The sequence below is a fragment of the Salmo salar genome, chromosome ssa17 (genome assembly GCF_905237065.1).
Source record: "Salmo salar chromosome ssa17, Ssal_v3.1, whole genome shotgun sequence".
Lineage (NCBI taxonomy): Eukaryota > Metazoa > Chordata > Actinopteri > Salmoniformes > Salmonidae > Salmo > Salmo salar.
This window is the reverse complement of record NC_059458.1, coordinates 57,490,912-57,509,631: the sequence shown is the minus strand read 5'-3', so window position 1 is coordinate 57,509,631 and position 18,720 is coordinate 57,490,912. Positions and strand designations below refer to the sequence as shown.

The 18,720-nt window shown below is 46.9% G+C and overlaps 1 protein-coding gene across 1 annotated transcript in view; it reads right to left on the bottom strand.

The window, feature by feature from the left end:
* Positions 1-18,720, bottom strand: part of LOC106576167 (protein O-mannosyl-transferase TMTC1) — a 98,449-nt gene that overhangs the window by 34,535 nt on the left and 45,194 nt on the right. The window contains exons 5-7 of the mRNA XM_014153132.2: positions 9,489-9,570; positions 9,117-9,220; positions 810-999 (exon numbers count right to left, since the gene is read on the bottom strand). Coding sequence (XP_014008607.1) covers positions 810-999; positions 9,117-9,220; positions 9,489-9,570 — 376 coding nt within the window. The remainder of the gene's footprint in view (positions 1-809; positions 1,000-9,116; positions 9,221-9,488; positions 9,571-18,720) is intronic.

Genomic DNA, 18,720 nt, shown 5'->3' with positions numbered 1-18,720 from the left:
TGCAGTGCACACACTTCTCACACATAATTAACTCTCCTTCTCTAAACACTGCCTGACACCACGGCAACGCAGAGAAAGCGTTTACTGTATGTTCATGGTGTGGGTCGGGCAAATAACGTGTGAGAGTTTGAGCATCTCCTCTAACAGAGTGTGGTGTGATTGGAAGGTGAGAGTTTTCATGTTTAGGATCCTGTGAGTATCAGTGTGTGAAAGCAAGCCTAGTTCAGAAACCCCTAGCCTCCAACGTAGACTTCCAAGTACTAGACGGATAGAATCAATACACTGAGTGTACAAAACATTCTGAACATCATGCTCTTTCCATGATAAAGACTGACCAGGTGAATCCAGGTGAAATCTATGATCCCTTATTGATGTCACTTGTTGAATCCACTTCAATCAGTGTAGATGAAGGGGAAGAGACAGGTTAAATAATGATTTTTAAGCCTTGAGACAATTGAGACATGGATTGTGTATGTGTGCCATTCAGAGGATGAATGACAAAATATTTAAGTGCCTTTGAACGGGGTATGGTAGTTGGTGCCAGGTGCACCAGTTTGTGTCAACAACTGCAACACTGATGGGTTTTTCACACTCAACAGTTTCCTGTGTGTATCAAGAATGGACCACCACCCAAACGACATTCAGCCAACTTGACACAACTGTGGAAGCATTGGAGTCAAAATGGGCCAGCATCCCTGTGGAACGCTTTCAGCAGCTTGTAGAGTCCGTGCCCCGACAAATTGAGGCTGTTCTGAGGGGCTGTTCTGAGGGGCTGTTCTGAAGGCACCTCATTTCCATGTCCATCTCACCTGTAGCGACATGACACAGTGCAGACAGAGGGCGACCATGACCACTCCCAGCAGCAGGGCGGCGACGTTGCGCATGTCCCACAGTGACTCCACCAGGGGTATACTGCCCACCTGCCAGTCATAACACAGCACCGCGGGAGACAGCAGCAGCCACGCGTTGAACGCCAACAGGTAGCAGTAGGTCAGGAACCTAGAGCGAGAAGACAAGAGAAGAGGAAAGAACAGAGACAAATAGAAAGAGAGAGAGGGTTCAAATGTTAACTGTTGGTCACATTTTTACATTACATTTGCAGGAAGTTTAATCATACTGTATTCAATCACTCTATGTTGTTTACTGCCAACAGCCATGAAAGAGCATCCTGTTCCTGTTCTGTTGGTCATCATGTCCTCCGTGAGTTTAGATATGGGGCTGTGTCCCAAATGGAACTCTATTCCCTCTGGTGCACTACTGTTGATCAGAGCTCTATGGGCCCTGGTCAAAAAGTAGTGCACTACAAAGGCCATATGGTGCCATTTGGGACGCAGAAGTCCGAGCGGCTGTGCTATTGATTCTGTCGCACTGGGGGAGCTACCTGAGACCATTACATGGCCACGGACAGAAAGAGAGGAATGAGAGGTCTGCTTGACTGAGCAGGAGACAGAGACGAGAGGGAGTAGGGGAAAGTGAAAGGATTGGTGGCTGAGAGAGGAAAACGAGTAATGAAAGAAAACAGAGAGAGGGGAGCGTGAAGCAATAGAGGACACACACACACACATAGCCACACACACACTGCTAAATCACTAAATGACTCTCCATTACAGTCAATGGCAGTCCCTTATCGTTTAGAACAGATAAGCTGGCTCCTCTATGGAAATGGAAAGGCTTTAGCTCCAGTCTGAGTGGGTGGCCGTTCCTCTACTCAAGGACTAACTGGAACAACAAACACAGAGCTGTAAGGAACGGTTCTGAATGAACTGCTTTGTAGCTGAAGCTATGACTGGAGATGAGTTAGTGAGTTCGGTATTTGGGATGGTGAACTGTAAGACAAAACTTTTCAAATGGGCACACAGTCGATGTGACTTGAAGTGAAATGAAACTTTGATTTGACAAAACTGCAAACGGGAAAAGGCATATTTTTGTGCTTCAGTGCATTGATAAAAATGAATCCTAACACCCACACAAACGCTTATGTGCAGAAACACGCACACACGCACGCACGCACACACACACACAGTAGGGTGATGCTAGAAGTAATTTGCACGTGTGTGTTTCTGCATCCAAATGGCACCCAGCCCCCTCTCTGGTCAGAAGTGCATGAGAACACAGTGACACCCTACTGAGATACCCTATCAGCATTCTCCTCCCACTCAGAAGAGCAGCAGCCTTAGAGATATGCATAGATTACACATTGATTCTCTCTCTGCAGCAAAACAAGCTTTCTATAGAATAGAGAGGGAAACTCAATTCTCCATTGATTTGGACAGGCGGGTTCAGATCGCCTGTTGATTTGAGAGGCGATGTAGAGTGAATATGAACTGCTGGTATATCATCAATTTATGGAGGAACATCTAACGCCGGGGGACAACATTAAGTGATCTATTGACAGCTTCACCTGACCTAGTGCTATAGTAGATTGAGGGGAAAATCCCTGTTGAATTGGAGGCCAGATATGTGCCATGGATGTAAGGATGTACAGAATTACAACATTCTCTTTCTGTTTTTGCCACTGTTTTTGCTTGTGCCTGCCACCAGTCAGGCTGGCTATTGGAGAGAAAGACATACAGATAGGCATAGACAGAGAGACAGGCACAAGCATGAACAAACATGAGTGCACACATGCGCACACACACACACACACACACACACACACACACACACACACACACACACACACACACACACACACACACACACACACACACACACACACACTCCTCCAGACTTGGCAAACTGACAGAGCCAGAGAGTTAAACATGGAGGAGTATGCTCACCAACTGCAATGATCAGACTGGAACGGGACATAGATTCAATTCCCCCACCGCCCACAACCCCCCTCTCTCCCCACTAAGCACAACATGCCCAGCATTTCCTGGTTTCAGAGCTGGTCATGGGTGCACCTCAGCCACGCTCAAGGTCCTAAAAGATATCTTAACCGCCATCGATAAGAAACAGTACTGTGCAGCCGTATTCATTGACCTGGCCAAGGCTTTCGACTCTGTCAATCACCACATCCTCATCGGCAGACTCAACAGCCTTGGTTTCTCAAATGATTGCCTCACCTGGTTTACCAACTACTTCTCTGATAGAGTTCAGTGTGTCAAATCGGAGGGTCTCTATGGGGGTGCCACAGGGTTCAATTCTTGGGCCGACTCTTTTCTCTGTATACATCAATGATGTCGCTCTTGCTGCTGGTGAGTCTCTGATCCACCTCTACGCAGACGACACCATTCTGTATACTTCTGGCCCTTCTTTGGACACTTAACTACCCTCCAGACGAGCTTCAATGCCATTCAACTCTCCTTCCGTGGCCTCCAACTGCTCTTAAATACAAGTAAAACTAAATGCATGCTCTTCAACCGATCGCTGCCTGCACCTGCCCGCCCGTCCAGCATCACTACTCTGGACGGTTCTGACTTAGAATACACAACTACAACTAGGACGGTTCTGACTTAGAATGGACAACTACAAATACCTAGGTGTCTGGTTAGACTGTAAACTCTCCTTCCAGACTGACATCAAACATCTCCAATCCAAAGTTAAATCTAGAATTGGCTTCCTATTTAGCAACAAAGCATCTTTCACTCATGCTGCCAAACATACCCTCGTAAAACTGACCATCCTACCGATCCTTGACTTCGGCGACGTCATTTACAAAATAGCCTCCAATACCCTACTCAATAAATTGGATGCAGTCTATCACAGTGCCATCCGTTTTGTCACCAAAGCCCCATATACTACCCACCACTGCGACCTGTACGCTCTCGTTGGCTGGCCCTCGCTTCATACTCGTCACCAAACCCACTGGCTCGAGGTCATCTACAAGACCATGCGAGGTAAAGTTCCCCCTTATCTCAGCTCGCTGGTCACCATAGCAGCACCCACCTGTAGCACGCGCTCCAGCAGGTATATCTCTCTGGTCACCCCCAAAGCCAATTCCTCCTTTGGCCGTCTTTCCTTCCAGTTCTCTGCTGCCAATGACTGGAACGAACTACAAAAATCTTTAAAACTGGAAACACTTATCTCCCTCATTAGCTTTAAGCACCAGCTGTCAGAGCAGCTCACATATTACTGCACCTGTACATAGCTGTCACGTCCTGGCCAGTATAAGGTTAATTGGTATTGTAGTTTGGCCAGGACGTGGCAGAGGGTATTTGTTTTATGTGGTTCGGGGTGATGTGTTTGTTAAAAGGGTGTTTGGTTTAGTATTTCTGGGTTTTGGTTTATGGTCTGTGTGTATGTATTTCTATGTGTTATCTAGTTAGTTGTATGTCTATGTTTGGTTAATTGGGGTGGACTTCCAATTGAAGGCAGCTGTGTGGTGTTGCCTTTGATTGGAAGTCCTATATTAGTTGGGTGTGTTTGTTTGTCTAATTGTGGGAGATTGTCTTTGGATTTGCTGTGTTGCCTTCAAGGCTGTCATTTTGTCGTTCGTTCTCTGTTGTTATTTTTGTGTTAATTTTGGATGGAATAAATGTTCCTGCTGCGTTTTGGTCCATTTCTACCGACGACAACCGTGACAGAATCTCCCACCAACAAAGGACCAAGCAGCGGAAGAAGGCTGGCGAGGTAAGGGAGACCGGGAGGCACCCCCAAGAATTTTTTAGGGGGGGGCACAAGGGGAGTTTTGCGGGGCAAGAATGGAGCCCCAGGCCAGCTCCCCGCACTAGCATGGAGGTGCGTGTTCGCAATCTGGTACGCCCAGTACCAGCACCACGCACCAGGAGTCTAGTGTGTCAACCCAGCCTCGCCAGTCAACAGTCGTCGTCAGAGCTGCCCGCCAGTCAACAGTCGTCGTCAGAGCTGCCCGCCAGTCAACAGTCGTCGTCAGAGCTGCCCGCCAGTCAACAGTCGTCGTCAGAGCTGCCCGCCAGTCAACAGTCGTCGTCAGAGCTGCCCGCCAGTCAACAGTCGTCGTCAGAGCTGCCCGCCAGTCAACAGTCGTCGTCAGAGCTGCCCGCCAGTCAACAGTCGTCGTCAGAGCTGCCCGCCAGTCAACAGTCGTCGTCAGAGCTGCCCGCCAGTCAACAGTCGCCAGAGAGGTCAGACTGCGCTGAACTGCCGGAGTGGCCAGACTGCGCTGAACTGCCGGAGTGGCCAGACTGCGCTGAACTGCCGGAGTGGCCAGACTGCCCTGAACTGCCGGAGTGGCCAGACTGCCCTGAACTGCCGCGAGTGGCCAGACTGCCCTGAACTGCCGCGAGTGGCCAGACTGCCCTGAACTGCCGCGAGTGGCCAGACTGCCCTGAACTGCCGCGAGTGGCCAGACTGCCCTGAACTGCCCCGAGTGGCCAGACTGCCCTGAACTGTCCCGAGTGGCCAGACTGCCCTGAACTGTCCCGAGTGGCCAGACTGCCCTGAACTGTCCCGAGTGGCCAGACTGCCCTGAACTGTCCCGAGTGGCCAGACTGCCCTGAACTGTCCCGAGTGGCCAGACTGCCCTGAACTGTCCCGAGTGGCCAGACTGCCCTGAACTGTCCCGAGTGGCCAGACTGCCCTGAACTGTCCCGAGTGGCCAGACTGCCCTGAACTGTCCCGAGTGGCCAGACTGCCCTGAACTGTCCCGAGTGGCCAGACTGCCCTGAACTGTCCCGAGTGGCCAGACTGCCCTGAACTGTCCCGAGTGGCCAGACTGCCCTGAACTGTCCCGAGTGGCCAGACTGCCCTGAACTGTCCCGAGTGGCCAGACTGCCCTGAACTGTCCCGAGTGGCCAGACTGCCCGAACTGTCCCGAGTGGCCAGACTGCCCTGAACTGTCCCGAGTGGCCAGACTGCCCTGAACGTCCCGAGTGGCCAGACTGCCCAGACTGTCCCGAGTGGCCAGACTGTCCCGAGTGGCCAGACTGTCCCGAGTGGCCAGACTGCCCAGACTGTCCCGAGTGGCCAGACTGCCCAGACTGTCCCGAGTGGCCAGACTGCCCAGACTGTCCCGAGTTGCCAGACTGCCCAGACTGTCCCGCGTTGCCAGACTGCCCCGACTGCCCCCCGGCGATGCCAGAGTGGCCCGACAGCCTGGAACGGCCGGAACCAGAGCCACCTCCAGATATAGGTGGGTTGGGGAGGGGGGGTGTAGCACAGTGCCGTCGTTGACGGCAGCCACCCTCCCTTCCCTCCCTTTAGTAGAGGGGAATTTTGGTTTTGTTGTTTGGGGTTATTTTGTTAAGGTGCTTCCGGGGTTAGCACCTTTAAGGGGGGGGTACTGTCACGTCCTGGCCAGTATAAGGTTAATTGGTATTGTAGTTTGGCCAGGACGTGGCAGGGGGTATTTGTTTTATGTGGTTCGGGGTGGTGTTTTGGAAAATAGGGTGTTTGATTTAGTGTTTCCGGGTTTTTGGTTTATGGTCTGTGTGTATGTATTTCTATGTGTTATCTAGTTAGTTGTATGTCTATGTTTGGTTAATTGGGGTGGACTTCCAATTGAAGGCAGCTGTGTGGTGTTGCCTTTGATTGGAAGTCCTATATTAGTTGGGTGTGTTTGTTTGTCTAATTGTGGGAGATTGTCTTTGGATTTGCTGTGTTGCCTTCAAGGCTGTCATTTTGTCGCTCTGTTGTTATTTTTGTGTTCATTTTGGATGGAATAAATGTTCAAAATGAACAACCGCATGCCTGCTGCGTTTTGGTCCATTTCTACCGACGACAACCGTGACAATAGCCCATCTATAATTTAGCCCAAACAACTACCTCTTCCCCTACTGTATTTATTTTGCTCCTTTGCACCCCATTATTTATATTTCTACTTTGCACTTTCTTCCACTGCAAATCTACCATTCCAGTGTTTTACTTGCTATATTGTATTTACTTCGCCACCACCACTATATTATTGACTGTAGGTTTGTTTTACTCCATATGTAACTCTGTGTTGTTGTATGTGTCGAACTGCTTTGCTTTATCTTGGCCAGGTCGCAATTGTAAATGAGAACTTGTTCTCAACTTGCCTACCTGGTTAAATAAAAGTGAAAAAAAAAAAATATAACAGAGAGGAGAAGACAGGGCAGGGAGAAGTGAGGAAGGGGGAAAAGAAAGAGAGGAAAATGATGCATGGATGAGAAAAGGAGAAAGAAAAGGAAAGAAAAGAAAGAAAATGAGAGGGAGTAAAAGAGAGAGAGCACTCCAGAAATAGAGAGACCGACAGAAAAGTTAGAGAGAGAAAATGAGAGCGAGAGAGGGAGTGAAAGAGAGAGGGAGCGTAATCAAGAAAAAGAGAGAGAAAGTGAGAGAAACAGCCATCAAAAGAGAAAGACATTGAGACAGAGAGAAAGAATAATGGAGAAAATGAATAGCAGTTGCTGACAGGTAGGTGATGGGAGGTTTGAGGACTGTAGCTGTGTCTCCTCTGTCTCCTGTGTTCCAGCATGTTCTCCCTGATCAAGAGTCCTGAATTCAGGTGTCAAACCACCCAGCTTAACAGCCTTAAAGGCTCACACAGTCACGATGTGAGGAGAGCACTCCACACCACTCAGCGCAGAGGACACTGACACACCAGATAGACAAATACCTTCAAATACACACACACACACACACACGGGTAAATACATGCACGCACATGGGCAAACACACACACACAGAAAAAGGCAATCACAGACAATGGCACTTGATGTTTAATGGATTAGAATGTGAGTTGCAGTATGACACTCAAGATTCTCAAAATCTTTCAGTATTGAATTTGATGTACACACTCAACTAGACAAACACACACACACACACACACACACACACACACACACACACACACACACACACACACACACACACACACAACTAGACAATCACACAAACAACTAGACAATAACACACAAACACACCTTTATGAGAAACGAGAGAAGAATAGCAAATGCTAAATGAACAGAAATGTCACTGGTCTGCAACATGGTCAGTTGAAGATAAAAACTCCAAAGCACGCCCACACACCCACACACACACACACACACACACACACACACACACACACACACTGCCATTAACCAGGCTGGGCTAGACTGTTGCATATCATTCATATACTAAACAGCTACTTCTCCAGTCACCAGCGGTTGATCAATCAGTAATATAACGCTGTAACCGCAGTCCGCTTGTTTATTCAAATAAATCACTTAAGCACCTACACACACACACACACAGGCTAGATTAATGACAGAAGTGAGGCCGCTACAATGAATTATAAATGGCTTGTCAGAGAACCGCTGACATGATGGATAATCACTACTGCATCACTACAGATGGAGAGGGAATGAGTAAACACACACACACACACCAACGATGATACACACACACACACACACACACTTCTCATACACACACACACACTTCTCACACACACACACACACACCCACTTCTCACAAACACACCCACACCACACACACACACACACACACACACACACACACACACACACACACACACACACACACACACACACACACACACACACACACACACACACACACACACTTCTCATACACACATATCCATAACTGACTGATTGTCAGTATCAAAAGGACAAACACACTCTTCAAGGTTAGTCTCGATCCTCAGTATTCACTACGAGACGCATCTCTTCATTACAACATAATGGAGCACACTGACTGATGGATAGATAGACAGCAAATAGATAGCTGGCTGGATGGAACGTTTTTTAACACTAAGACTGACATTCTCCTTTCTCAATGACAAGAGCATCCTTGAGACAATGCCAGGAAGAAAGAAGGGAAGGAGGGAAAGAAAGACTGGGTGTAGGGTATGAAGAGATTTAGGAAGTACATTTCCCAGGTGGCCTTGCAAGAGCTAATGACAGATTATCTGTTGCCCGACGACAGCTACAGTGTCTGCCACTGCAGATAGGGACCAGAGCGCTACTGCTCACACACTCTTGAGGCCTACAACAATGGAGTAGGCCCTAAAGCCTGGGGAGCGGGTAGGAGGCTAACCCAGGGAGGGAGGCTGTTGTTTGGGTCTATTTATGGGTCCATTTATGTTCATACTCTTTTATACAACTTTTAATATGGTGGTTACATGTAGCAGGAAATATGACTGAATATGACTGATTTCAATACAGTATCTCAGCGTTTTAGCAATGAAATTGATTTAACATGTCTGTGATAGGGCTAGAAATAACCTGGTGAGCAGGTGAGGAGAGAAGGAGGCTGGGTTGTCCTGCTCAGAGAAGAGAGGCATGGAGCCACCCATCAGCCACAGCCTGAAGGACATGATGACCGCCACCTACAGGAGGGAGGAGTGAACAGCAGGACATTACCACGCAACTAGACCTACATTTACACATATCAACTTAACAGTGAAATGTACCGAAACCTAACGTCAAACCGACGCTTTAACACACACATTCAACTTATATAAATGTTAACTGTACCGAACATAACATCGAACTTGTGCTTTAACCTACACATCCTTCAACATGATTGCTATACCAAACAGATGTGTACTGAGATAGAGACATAGTCTTAGTTGTATGGTTGTGGTTGATTCTCACATAGAGAGAGACGGCACAGGCTCGTTTGAGGAAGGGGACGGAGATTCTGAGAAGATCCTTCATCTCGGAGCCGGCGAGGTGCCTGGAAAGCAACAACACAGAGAGATGAAAGGTCAGAGCACTGACCCGTAGTATTTAGGTCAGAGGACAGACACATAGACTTCAATCCTCCACCAGGGTTAATGGCATGTTTAGTCTCATCAGTTTACTTGTTCACCATTCCACCTGTACACTCACTAATATCATTGAAACTCCATAACGGGGGATAGAGGAGGATGAGAGGAGAGGAAAGGAAAGAAGGGAGGTGGAGAAAAGAGAGGGGACGAGTATGAAGTGTCTTATAACAGAGGTGCACAGACAGAGAACAGGTAAGAGAAAGACAAGGGGAGAGAAAGAAGAGAAGAAATCAGCAGAGGCAGATAAAAGAAAGACAGAAGTGAGAATATCTGCCAGAGCAAGTCAATGAGGTACGAGAGAGAGAGAGAGAGAGAGAGAGAGAGAGAGAGAGAGAGAGAGAGTCTGGAACTCTGGTGTCTGTCTAATGCTGCAGAGACATTAGAAAGGGAGGAGGAGAGTTTCAAAGAACCAACCAATTGTAAACGATTGTCATTATCTAGTCACGATGTGTGTGTAAGCCTGTGCTATGTTGTGAGGGGCATTCTAAAAACCCCACAGCCACTGAGGCAGCGAGCGAGCGAGAGCAAGAGAGAGAGAGAGAGAGAGAAAAGAGAGAAAAGAGAGAGAGCAGGGAAAGCAGGGAGAGAAGGGGGGCAAGCGATTCCGAGCGTCGGCGACGCTCACACCGACAGAATTCCGAGCACGGAATGTAAAGAGACATGTCGACCTTGAGAAACATTACGGATTTGAGCTCCACTGAAGACAGATTTCACGCTGTGTAGAGGAATGAGATGTAACAAACAAACACACACATACACACAGACAGGTATTGTTGCGTTCTCAGACCTGGGCCTCTCACACTCCCCGAAGGCCTGATGGGCGAGACGTCGCCACGCATCCACACAACAGGATGTTAACGTGTCATGACAACTGTGACCGCGGTTTCAGGGAGGGATGAATGAATGAAGAAGCGGGGGGGGGGGTAATTTGGGCGTGGAGGGGAGAGACACTGAGATGTGGTTGATTGTTCAATTGGAGAGTTGGAGCTAGGAGTCACCTTCCTCACACTGCTTAGTGATGCAGTGTGTGTGTGAGTGCATGAGTGTGTGCGTGTATTGTCTCTCTTAGACATTATACACACCAGGGATCAGTTACACACCATGGAAACGTAGACAGACAACACACCCACACGTCTGTGTGTGTGTTGTTTACTGCAAAGAGAGAGAGCGCAACCTGCACATGCCCTCCCCCTATCAGTTCAGTGGGGGGAAAAGGCCCGGGGTGAGTGTTCTGTACAGGAGTTCTGGATCAAGTTCTGGATCAATGGCAGCGTCTCTCTACTTTCATACTGACCTTCAAACCAACCACACTTTGTTTAAGGTACACAGCAAAGAATTATGTCACACACACACACAGGTCTGAGTTCTGCTTTCCACACCCAGCAAAAAGGAACGAGTTATGCCTCTCCATATGTGTGTGTGTGTGTGTGTGTGTGTGTGTGTGTGTACCTAGTCCTGTTAATCCCCAGTAGACATGATGATACCCTGGACTTTACACTGTCTCATGTTACAATGGATTACGTTCTACACAGGGCTATCTTAGATGACAGCCCTGCACGAGGGAGGTGTGTGTGTGTGTGTGTGTGTGTGTGTGTGTGTGTGTGTGTGTGTGTGTGTGTGTGTGTGTGTGTGTGTGTGTGTGTGTGTGTGTGTGTGTGTGTGTGTGTGTGTAAGAGAGTGCAAGCATGCAGCATTCATGGTTGATGAAGTGTGTGTGTTGGCTTGGCTGGCACACTCTCCTTCTCAGGGGCGACTGGACAAGTGGTCCCCAGCGTCTGCCTCACACCTCAGGTCACACCTCAGGTCACACCTCAGGTCTCCTCTGGGTCAAATGGGCCGTTGGGACTTCTGTTCCTGTGGTGTGATGGGTGATGTAATGTGAAGGGCTGCTCACACAGCTACAGTGGAGTAGAGGCCAACACAGGCAGGCCGCATGCCGCATCATGCAATGTGTGTGTGTGTGTGTTCATCTCTTGGTAGCCCTTCCCTGTGTCTGCTGCCTAATATCTGCCCCGCCCCATCCCATTCCTTCACTACAGAGAGTGGTTCCTTCCCCCCTCTTCCTCTATGGGGCCCCTCCACTGTCTACAGAAACACAATCATCTCCCAGGCTATTCTCCTCAAGTGGGGAATAAATAAATCATCCCATAACACAAACACAATGGAACAGGAGTCCAGTGAAACTGTAGAAGCTCATCTGATTGGACCCTGCTGCAGTAGCCTATGTAATACATCTGAACACACTGTCCCGCTGTGTCTGTTCAGCACAGACACACACACACACACACACACACACACACACACACACACACACACACACACACACACACACACACACACACACACACACACACACACACACACACACACACAAGGATGACAAGAATACACACACACAGATGCATACACACAGAAGATTTTACACACTTGATTATTTAACACACACAGAAAAAGGGCGCTGTCCCTGGTCCGGGGGTATTGGCTGACACAGACGAGGTGATATTTGTACAGCAGTCATGCTTCATCTCTGTTCCTGCTGCTTCTCTGTGTTGAGTAAATGATGTGTTCTTTGCTTCCTTATCGTACAACGCTGAGTTCAAACAGAAAGGGAGATCAGAGGCTGGGCGCTACGGCAACCACCCCCGCTGGGCTTGCGCAACCCACAGCCTTCGTTTATGCTCGCGGTTTATTAACTGGACAGAAGGAAAGGAAGTACAGTATGGTGAGAAAACGTTTTGGTGGAGACAGGAAAGACAATGTCATGCAATGTTAGGTGTTGTATCAATGGTGTGAGGTAAGGCATGGTCATACCAGTGTTTGGTAACCTGACAGTCAACCAGACTCCTCAATGTAACTTAGGAGTGTACTTCAAGGAGTTGAAGGAAAAATACAGGCAGATGGATAGGGAGTACACAAACACACACTATAAAATAGCTTTGGAGTGAAACACACACACACACACACACACACACACTACAAAATAGCTTTGGAGTGAAACACACACACACACACACACACACACACACACACACACACACACACACACACACACACACACACTACAAAATAGCTTTGTAGTGAAGTGGGAACAGAATGTGATAGGGCAGAGAAGGAGTGTGTGGAACCCATACACACACAGACGCAATCTCACACACCCAAGAGACCACTATTATCCTTCAAGAAAGGGGTAGCACTAAACTACAGCAAAGTGGTGTGGTTTGGATGCTGAATCATTGAGCAGTGACAGAGCAGACTATCCTGAAGGGAGGAAGAGAGGAGGAAAGGAGAGGGGGATTGGAGAAGTGGGGACAGTTATACGAGATCTTTTAAATCCATGATGAATGTTTCCTTTGTTCAAATCCTGCTGGAGATATCCTGCCAAACCATCTCCTCTGTTGCCGTTGTTTAAAACACACTCGTTAAGTGATTCGGTCAGGGTTTTCCCCCATGTTCATTAAGTCATAATCAAGATTAGGTTGCAGGGCTTTGAGAGCAGTGACGCACGGAAATAACTGCAGCAGTACCCAAAACAACACTCATCCCCCTGCTAGATAGGGTCAAAGTCTGAATTATATAATCCCCAAGAGAAAGATTAGGATTGGGCATCCTTACAGAAATACAAAATTGAGTGTGTGTGTGTGTGTGACATGAGGTCTGCCATAGGCTTGACTGCCAATGCTGACCAGTCATTTATCATAAGCAGAGAAACACACACACACACACACACACACACACACACACACACACACACACACACACACACACACACCTTTTTGCTTACCTATCAACTCTGCACAGACCTTTTAACGAGACCCAGAGGCGTATCAGTAGAAGTGTAGAGGGGCATCTCTCCCATATTAGAACACATTTCTCCTACATTCCCTCAGTTTAGCCTCAATCTCACAATCAGCCTGTTTACTGAGAAACTTCTTGCTTGGCTGTTTTTTTAATCACTCCAGTTCCTCACAGGGGCTGGAACTGAATGCTGTAGGGGAACTAAATTGAGAGGGTAGAGTGATTACCTAACCCCCCACAACACACAACTACCCACGTGCACACACACACACACACACACACACACACACACACACACACACACACACACACACACACACACACACACACACACACACACACACACACACACACACACACACACACACACACACGATTCATAATAGTTCACTTAGCGCTCTACTATTAATCAGTTCCATTACTGACCAATCAGCGTACATTCAGAGGTAGCTGGCTAAACTGAAATTAACACAGTTTAGTGACAAAAGGCCCACAAACCCAAATCACGCAAGACCAGGAAATGGGTTCTGCTCTGCTGAGCCTGCTGCTTCATGCTCATTAGGACAGTGGGCTCCATTTTGGCTCTGATTTAGGCAGTTTCCTCCCAGTGAGGAGGTTCTGTCATACGGAGAGGGTAACTATGTGCTCCATTGTGTGGCTGCAGGATTCTACCTCATTAGTAAGGCTCCATGTGTGGGTGAGTGTGGGAGGGAACTTGAAAGAGGTATTGTAGTTTGGTCGTAGGCTTGCCCAGGTAATTGGCAAAGGTGGTTGCGTATGAGAGAGGTTTTGTGTACGCACAGTAGTGTGTGAGGGTGTTAGTGTGGATATACCTCTGCTTGCAGGGAAGGTATTGTTCCAGCTACACTGTGTAGTGTATGTGTATGTGTGTGTGTGTGTGTGTGTGTGTGTGTGTGTGTGTGTGTGTGTGTGTGTGTGTGTGTGTGTGTGTGTGTGTGTGTGTGTGTGTGTGTGTGTGTGTGTGTGTGTGTGTTTCTGTTCCCTGGGCTGTGTGAGGCAGCATAACAATGACAGGCCATCACAGCTGTGAGATAATAGGCAGGGGAAAGAGTGCAGGGATACATTTACCAATCCCCTTCACCTCGTTCACCCTGGGATTTAAAAACAAAACGCTTTTCACATCAGTCTGATGTCCGCATTAATTCCCTTCTGTCCATAAGCCACTGGAAAGCTCCCCGCATTTCATGGAAATATGGAATTACATGAGAGAGAGAGAGAGAGAGAGAGAGAGAGAGAGAGAGAGAGAGAGAGAGAGAGAAACCTGCACATGTCCTCTCTGCTTATTGTTATTGTTCAATGTATGGTTACTTTGACCCTTGAGTATTGTTGTCCCGTAGACAATTATTATTATTTGTATTATGTTAATATTGTAAATCTACATTGTTATGTCATGCCAATAAAGCAAATTGAATTGAGAGACACAGACAGACAGACAGACAGACAGACAGACAGACAGACAGACAGACAGACAGACAGACAGACAGACAGACAGACAGACAGACAGACAGACAGACAGACAGACAGACAGACAGACAGACAGACAGACAGACAGACAGACAGACAGACAGACAGACAGACAGACAGACAGACAGACAGACAGACAGACAGACAGAGATGGAGTCATGAGAGCCAGTGAGAAGGAGAGGTGACCGTGAAGGAGACGTTTAATACATGTCATGTAATTGAGAGAGAGAAATAGAGAGAGATAGAGAGAGAGAAGGTATTGTAATGCAGAGGATGGTGATGGCGTTGAGGGCCAGGGTCAGCCCCTCTCTAGTCCTCTTTAGGAATAGGAAGGCAGAGGAACGTGCCAGGAAAACCAAAAGACTAGGGCATTCAGGAAATGGTCACCCATGAATTCAACTGACAAATATGTTCCCATCTGCGCCTACAGTATGTCTTCTATACATAGAACTCAGGGACTTGAGTTAGATGATTGCGAAAGCATAAAGACCCCTCCGCGTCTGTTTCCCTTTCTATATCACCAGCAAATGTTTTGGGGGCTGGGGGTCCTATATAATCTATGTTTTTGCAATCATCTCACTCAGGCATGAGTTCTATTTACAGAATCCATGTAGGCAGTCACAGTGGGTGGTGTTATGTGCCGTCTAACTCCAACGTCCCTCTGTAATGTCTGCAGTAAGTGCACACTGCTTGACGTCCTACATGGTGTAGTGCCAGTAGGTAGGCAATCATCTGAACACACTCCCCCTCACTCTACAAGACTCACTCAGTTTCTCCTTTACCAACATAACCCACTTATATTATAATCTCCGTCATTTCACATCTACACTAACAGCTTTAACAAGAAACATTACACACACACACACACACACCACAGGAGGTTGGTGGTACCTGAATTGGGGAGGATGGGCTTGTGGTAACAGCTGGAGCGGAATTGGTAGAAAGGTATCAAATACATGGTTTGATGCCATTCCATTCGCTCCGTTCCAGACATTACTATGAGCCGTCCTCCCCTCAGCAGCCTCCACTGACACACACACTCTCTCTCACACACACACTGGGGCTGTGACGAAACGCAGTATCGCAATATTTTTTTCCATGGCAAACACGAAGCAGAGCAAACTCTTTGGTCCTTTAAAAACCTGCTGTGTGTAAGTAAATGTGACTCTGGATGACAACATAGTGATGTTTTTAATATTAGAGTGGTTTTCCTGAAGAAGTTAAATCTGCTTGGTGTTTCGTTTCCTTGCCACGATACTAGCGAGTATCGCGATACTGGTGTCGTCCTGGCCCTAACACACACACACACACAAACACACACACACACACACACACACACTACTGTATAGGTAGGATAATGATGTTCTACAGAGAGGCAGTGTGGTACCAGAGTGGTAGCAGCAGGGGGTGAGCGGTAGTGAATAGGCTGCTAGGGAAACGGACAGGGCTCCATGCTGATTGTATTAGCATGTTAAAAGTATTCAGGTCTATTTCTGGCTGCTGGTTATTAATACTGAGGCCCAGCGCTGAGAGCAGCCCCTTCATTAGTAACTCTGCAGCCTCCATGGACCAAGATGTACTGACACACACACACACACACACACACACACACACACACACACACACACACACACACACACACACACACACACACACACACACACACACACACACCGGCAGACATGCATAAAATGCCTGTCCTAAAGGAGAGAACAGATTCCTTGACATGGTTCAGCAGAGGGTTTTCCTGCAGCGTGTTCTCTCTCTGGGATAGGACTTATTCAGGAGTGACGGACAGTCAGCTCATCCAACAGGAGAAGACAGAAACCACCAGGGAGGTGAAGTGGTGGTCCAGACAAGAAAGACACAGGAAGAATAAGCGAATGAGAAAGAAAAAGAGATGGGGAGAGGTTCTCATGGGAATCTATAAGCTCAGCATTCAGACCCCTTGACTTTTTCCACTTTTTGTTACTTTACAGCCTTATTATAAAATTGATTAAATTGTTTTTTTACCTCATCAATCCACACAATACCCCATAATGACAAAGCAAAATCAGCTTTTTAGAAAATGTTGCAAACGTATTAAACATTTTAAACTGAAATATTACATTTACATAAATATTAAGACCCTTTACTCAGTACTTTGTTGAAGTACCTTTGGCAGTGATTACAGCCTTGAGTCTTCTTGGGTATGACGCTACAAGCTTGGCACACCTGTATTTGGGGAGTTTCTCCCATTCTTCTCTGCAGATCCTCTCAAGCTCTGTCAGCTTGGATGGGAGAGGTTATCATGGGAATCTATAAGCTCAGCATATGTATATGCACTGTACACCCAACTCACTACACACACAAAAACACAGGTGCTCAGCTTTCCGAGCACACACCCATCGTACCAGTCGACAGTTGTGCATGGGAACTAGATATGCTTCAACTCTAACCCTCCCACTACACCCACACACACCCCACCTGGGACAGGCCAGCCAATCAGCGGTGTGGGAATGAAAGACAGGCATCCTGGTCTGCTACAGAACCTCAACCCTGGCCAATAGGATCAGTACAGTGCTTTCAGAAAGAATTCATACCACTTGTTTCATTCCACATTTTGTGGTCTTACAGCCTGAATTCAAAATGGATTAAATAGATGTTTATTTTTTTGCAAATGTATTTTAAATAAAATACAGAAATATCTCATTTACATAAGCATTCACACCCCTGAGTCAATACATGTTAAAATCACATTTGGCAGCGATTACAGCTGTGAGTCTTTCTGGATAAGTCTGGAAGAGCTTTGCACACCTGGATTGTACAATATTTGTACATTACTATTTGTATAATTCTTCAAGCTCTGTCAAGTTGGTTGTTGCTCATTGCTAGACAGTCATTTTCAAGTCTTGCCATAGATTTTCACGCCGATTTAAGTCAAAACTGTAACGAGGCCAGTCAGGAACATTCAATGTCATCTTGGTAAGCAACTCCTGTGTATATTTGGCCTTGTATTTTAGGTTTTTGTCCTTCTGAAAGGTGAGTTTGTCTCCCAGTGTCTGTTGGAAAGCAGACTGAAACAGGTTTTCCTCTAGGATTTAGCCTGTGCTTAGCTCTATTCAATTTATTTTTATCATTAACAAAACTCCCTAGTCCTTGCCAATGACAACCATACCCATAACATGATGCAGCCACCACCATGCTTGAAAATATGAAGAGTGGTAACTCAGTGATGTGTTGTGTTGGATTTGCCCCAAACATAACGCTTTGTATTCAGGATATAAAGTTAATTTCTTTGCCACATTTTTTGAAGTTTTACTTTAGTGCCTTATTGCAAACAGGATGCATGTTTTGGAATATTTTTATTCTGTACTGACTTCCAGCTTTTCACTCTGTCATTTAGGTTAGTGTTGTAGAGTAACTAAAATGTTGTTGATCCCTCCCTCAGTTTTCTCCTATCACAGCCAATAAACTCTGTAACTGTTTCAAAGTCACCATTGGCCTCATGGTGAAATCCCTGAGCGGTTGCCTTTCTCTCCGGCAACTAAGTTAGGGAGGACGCCTGTATCTTTGTAGTGACTGGGTGTATTGATACACCATCCAAAGTGTAATTCATAACTTCACTATGGTCAAAGGGATATTCAATGTCTGTTTTTTTTTACCCATCAATAGGTGCCATTCTTTGCGAGGCATTGGAAAAACACCCTGGTCTTTGTGGTTGGTACAGTGAGGAGGTAATCATTCAAAAATCACATTAAAACACTATTATCGCACGCAGAATGAGTCCATGCAAC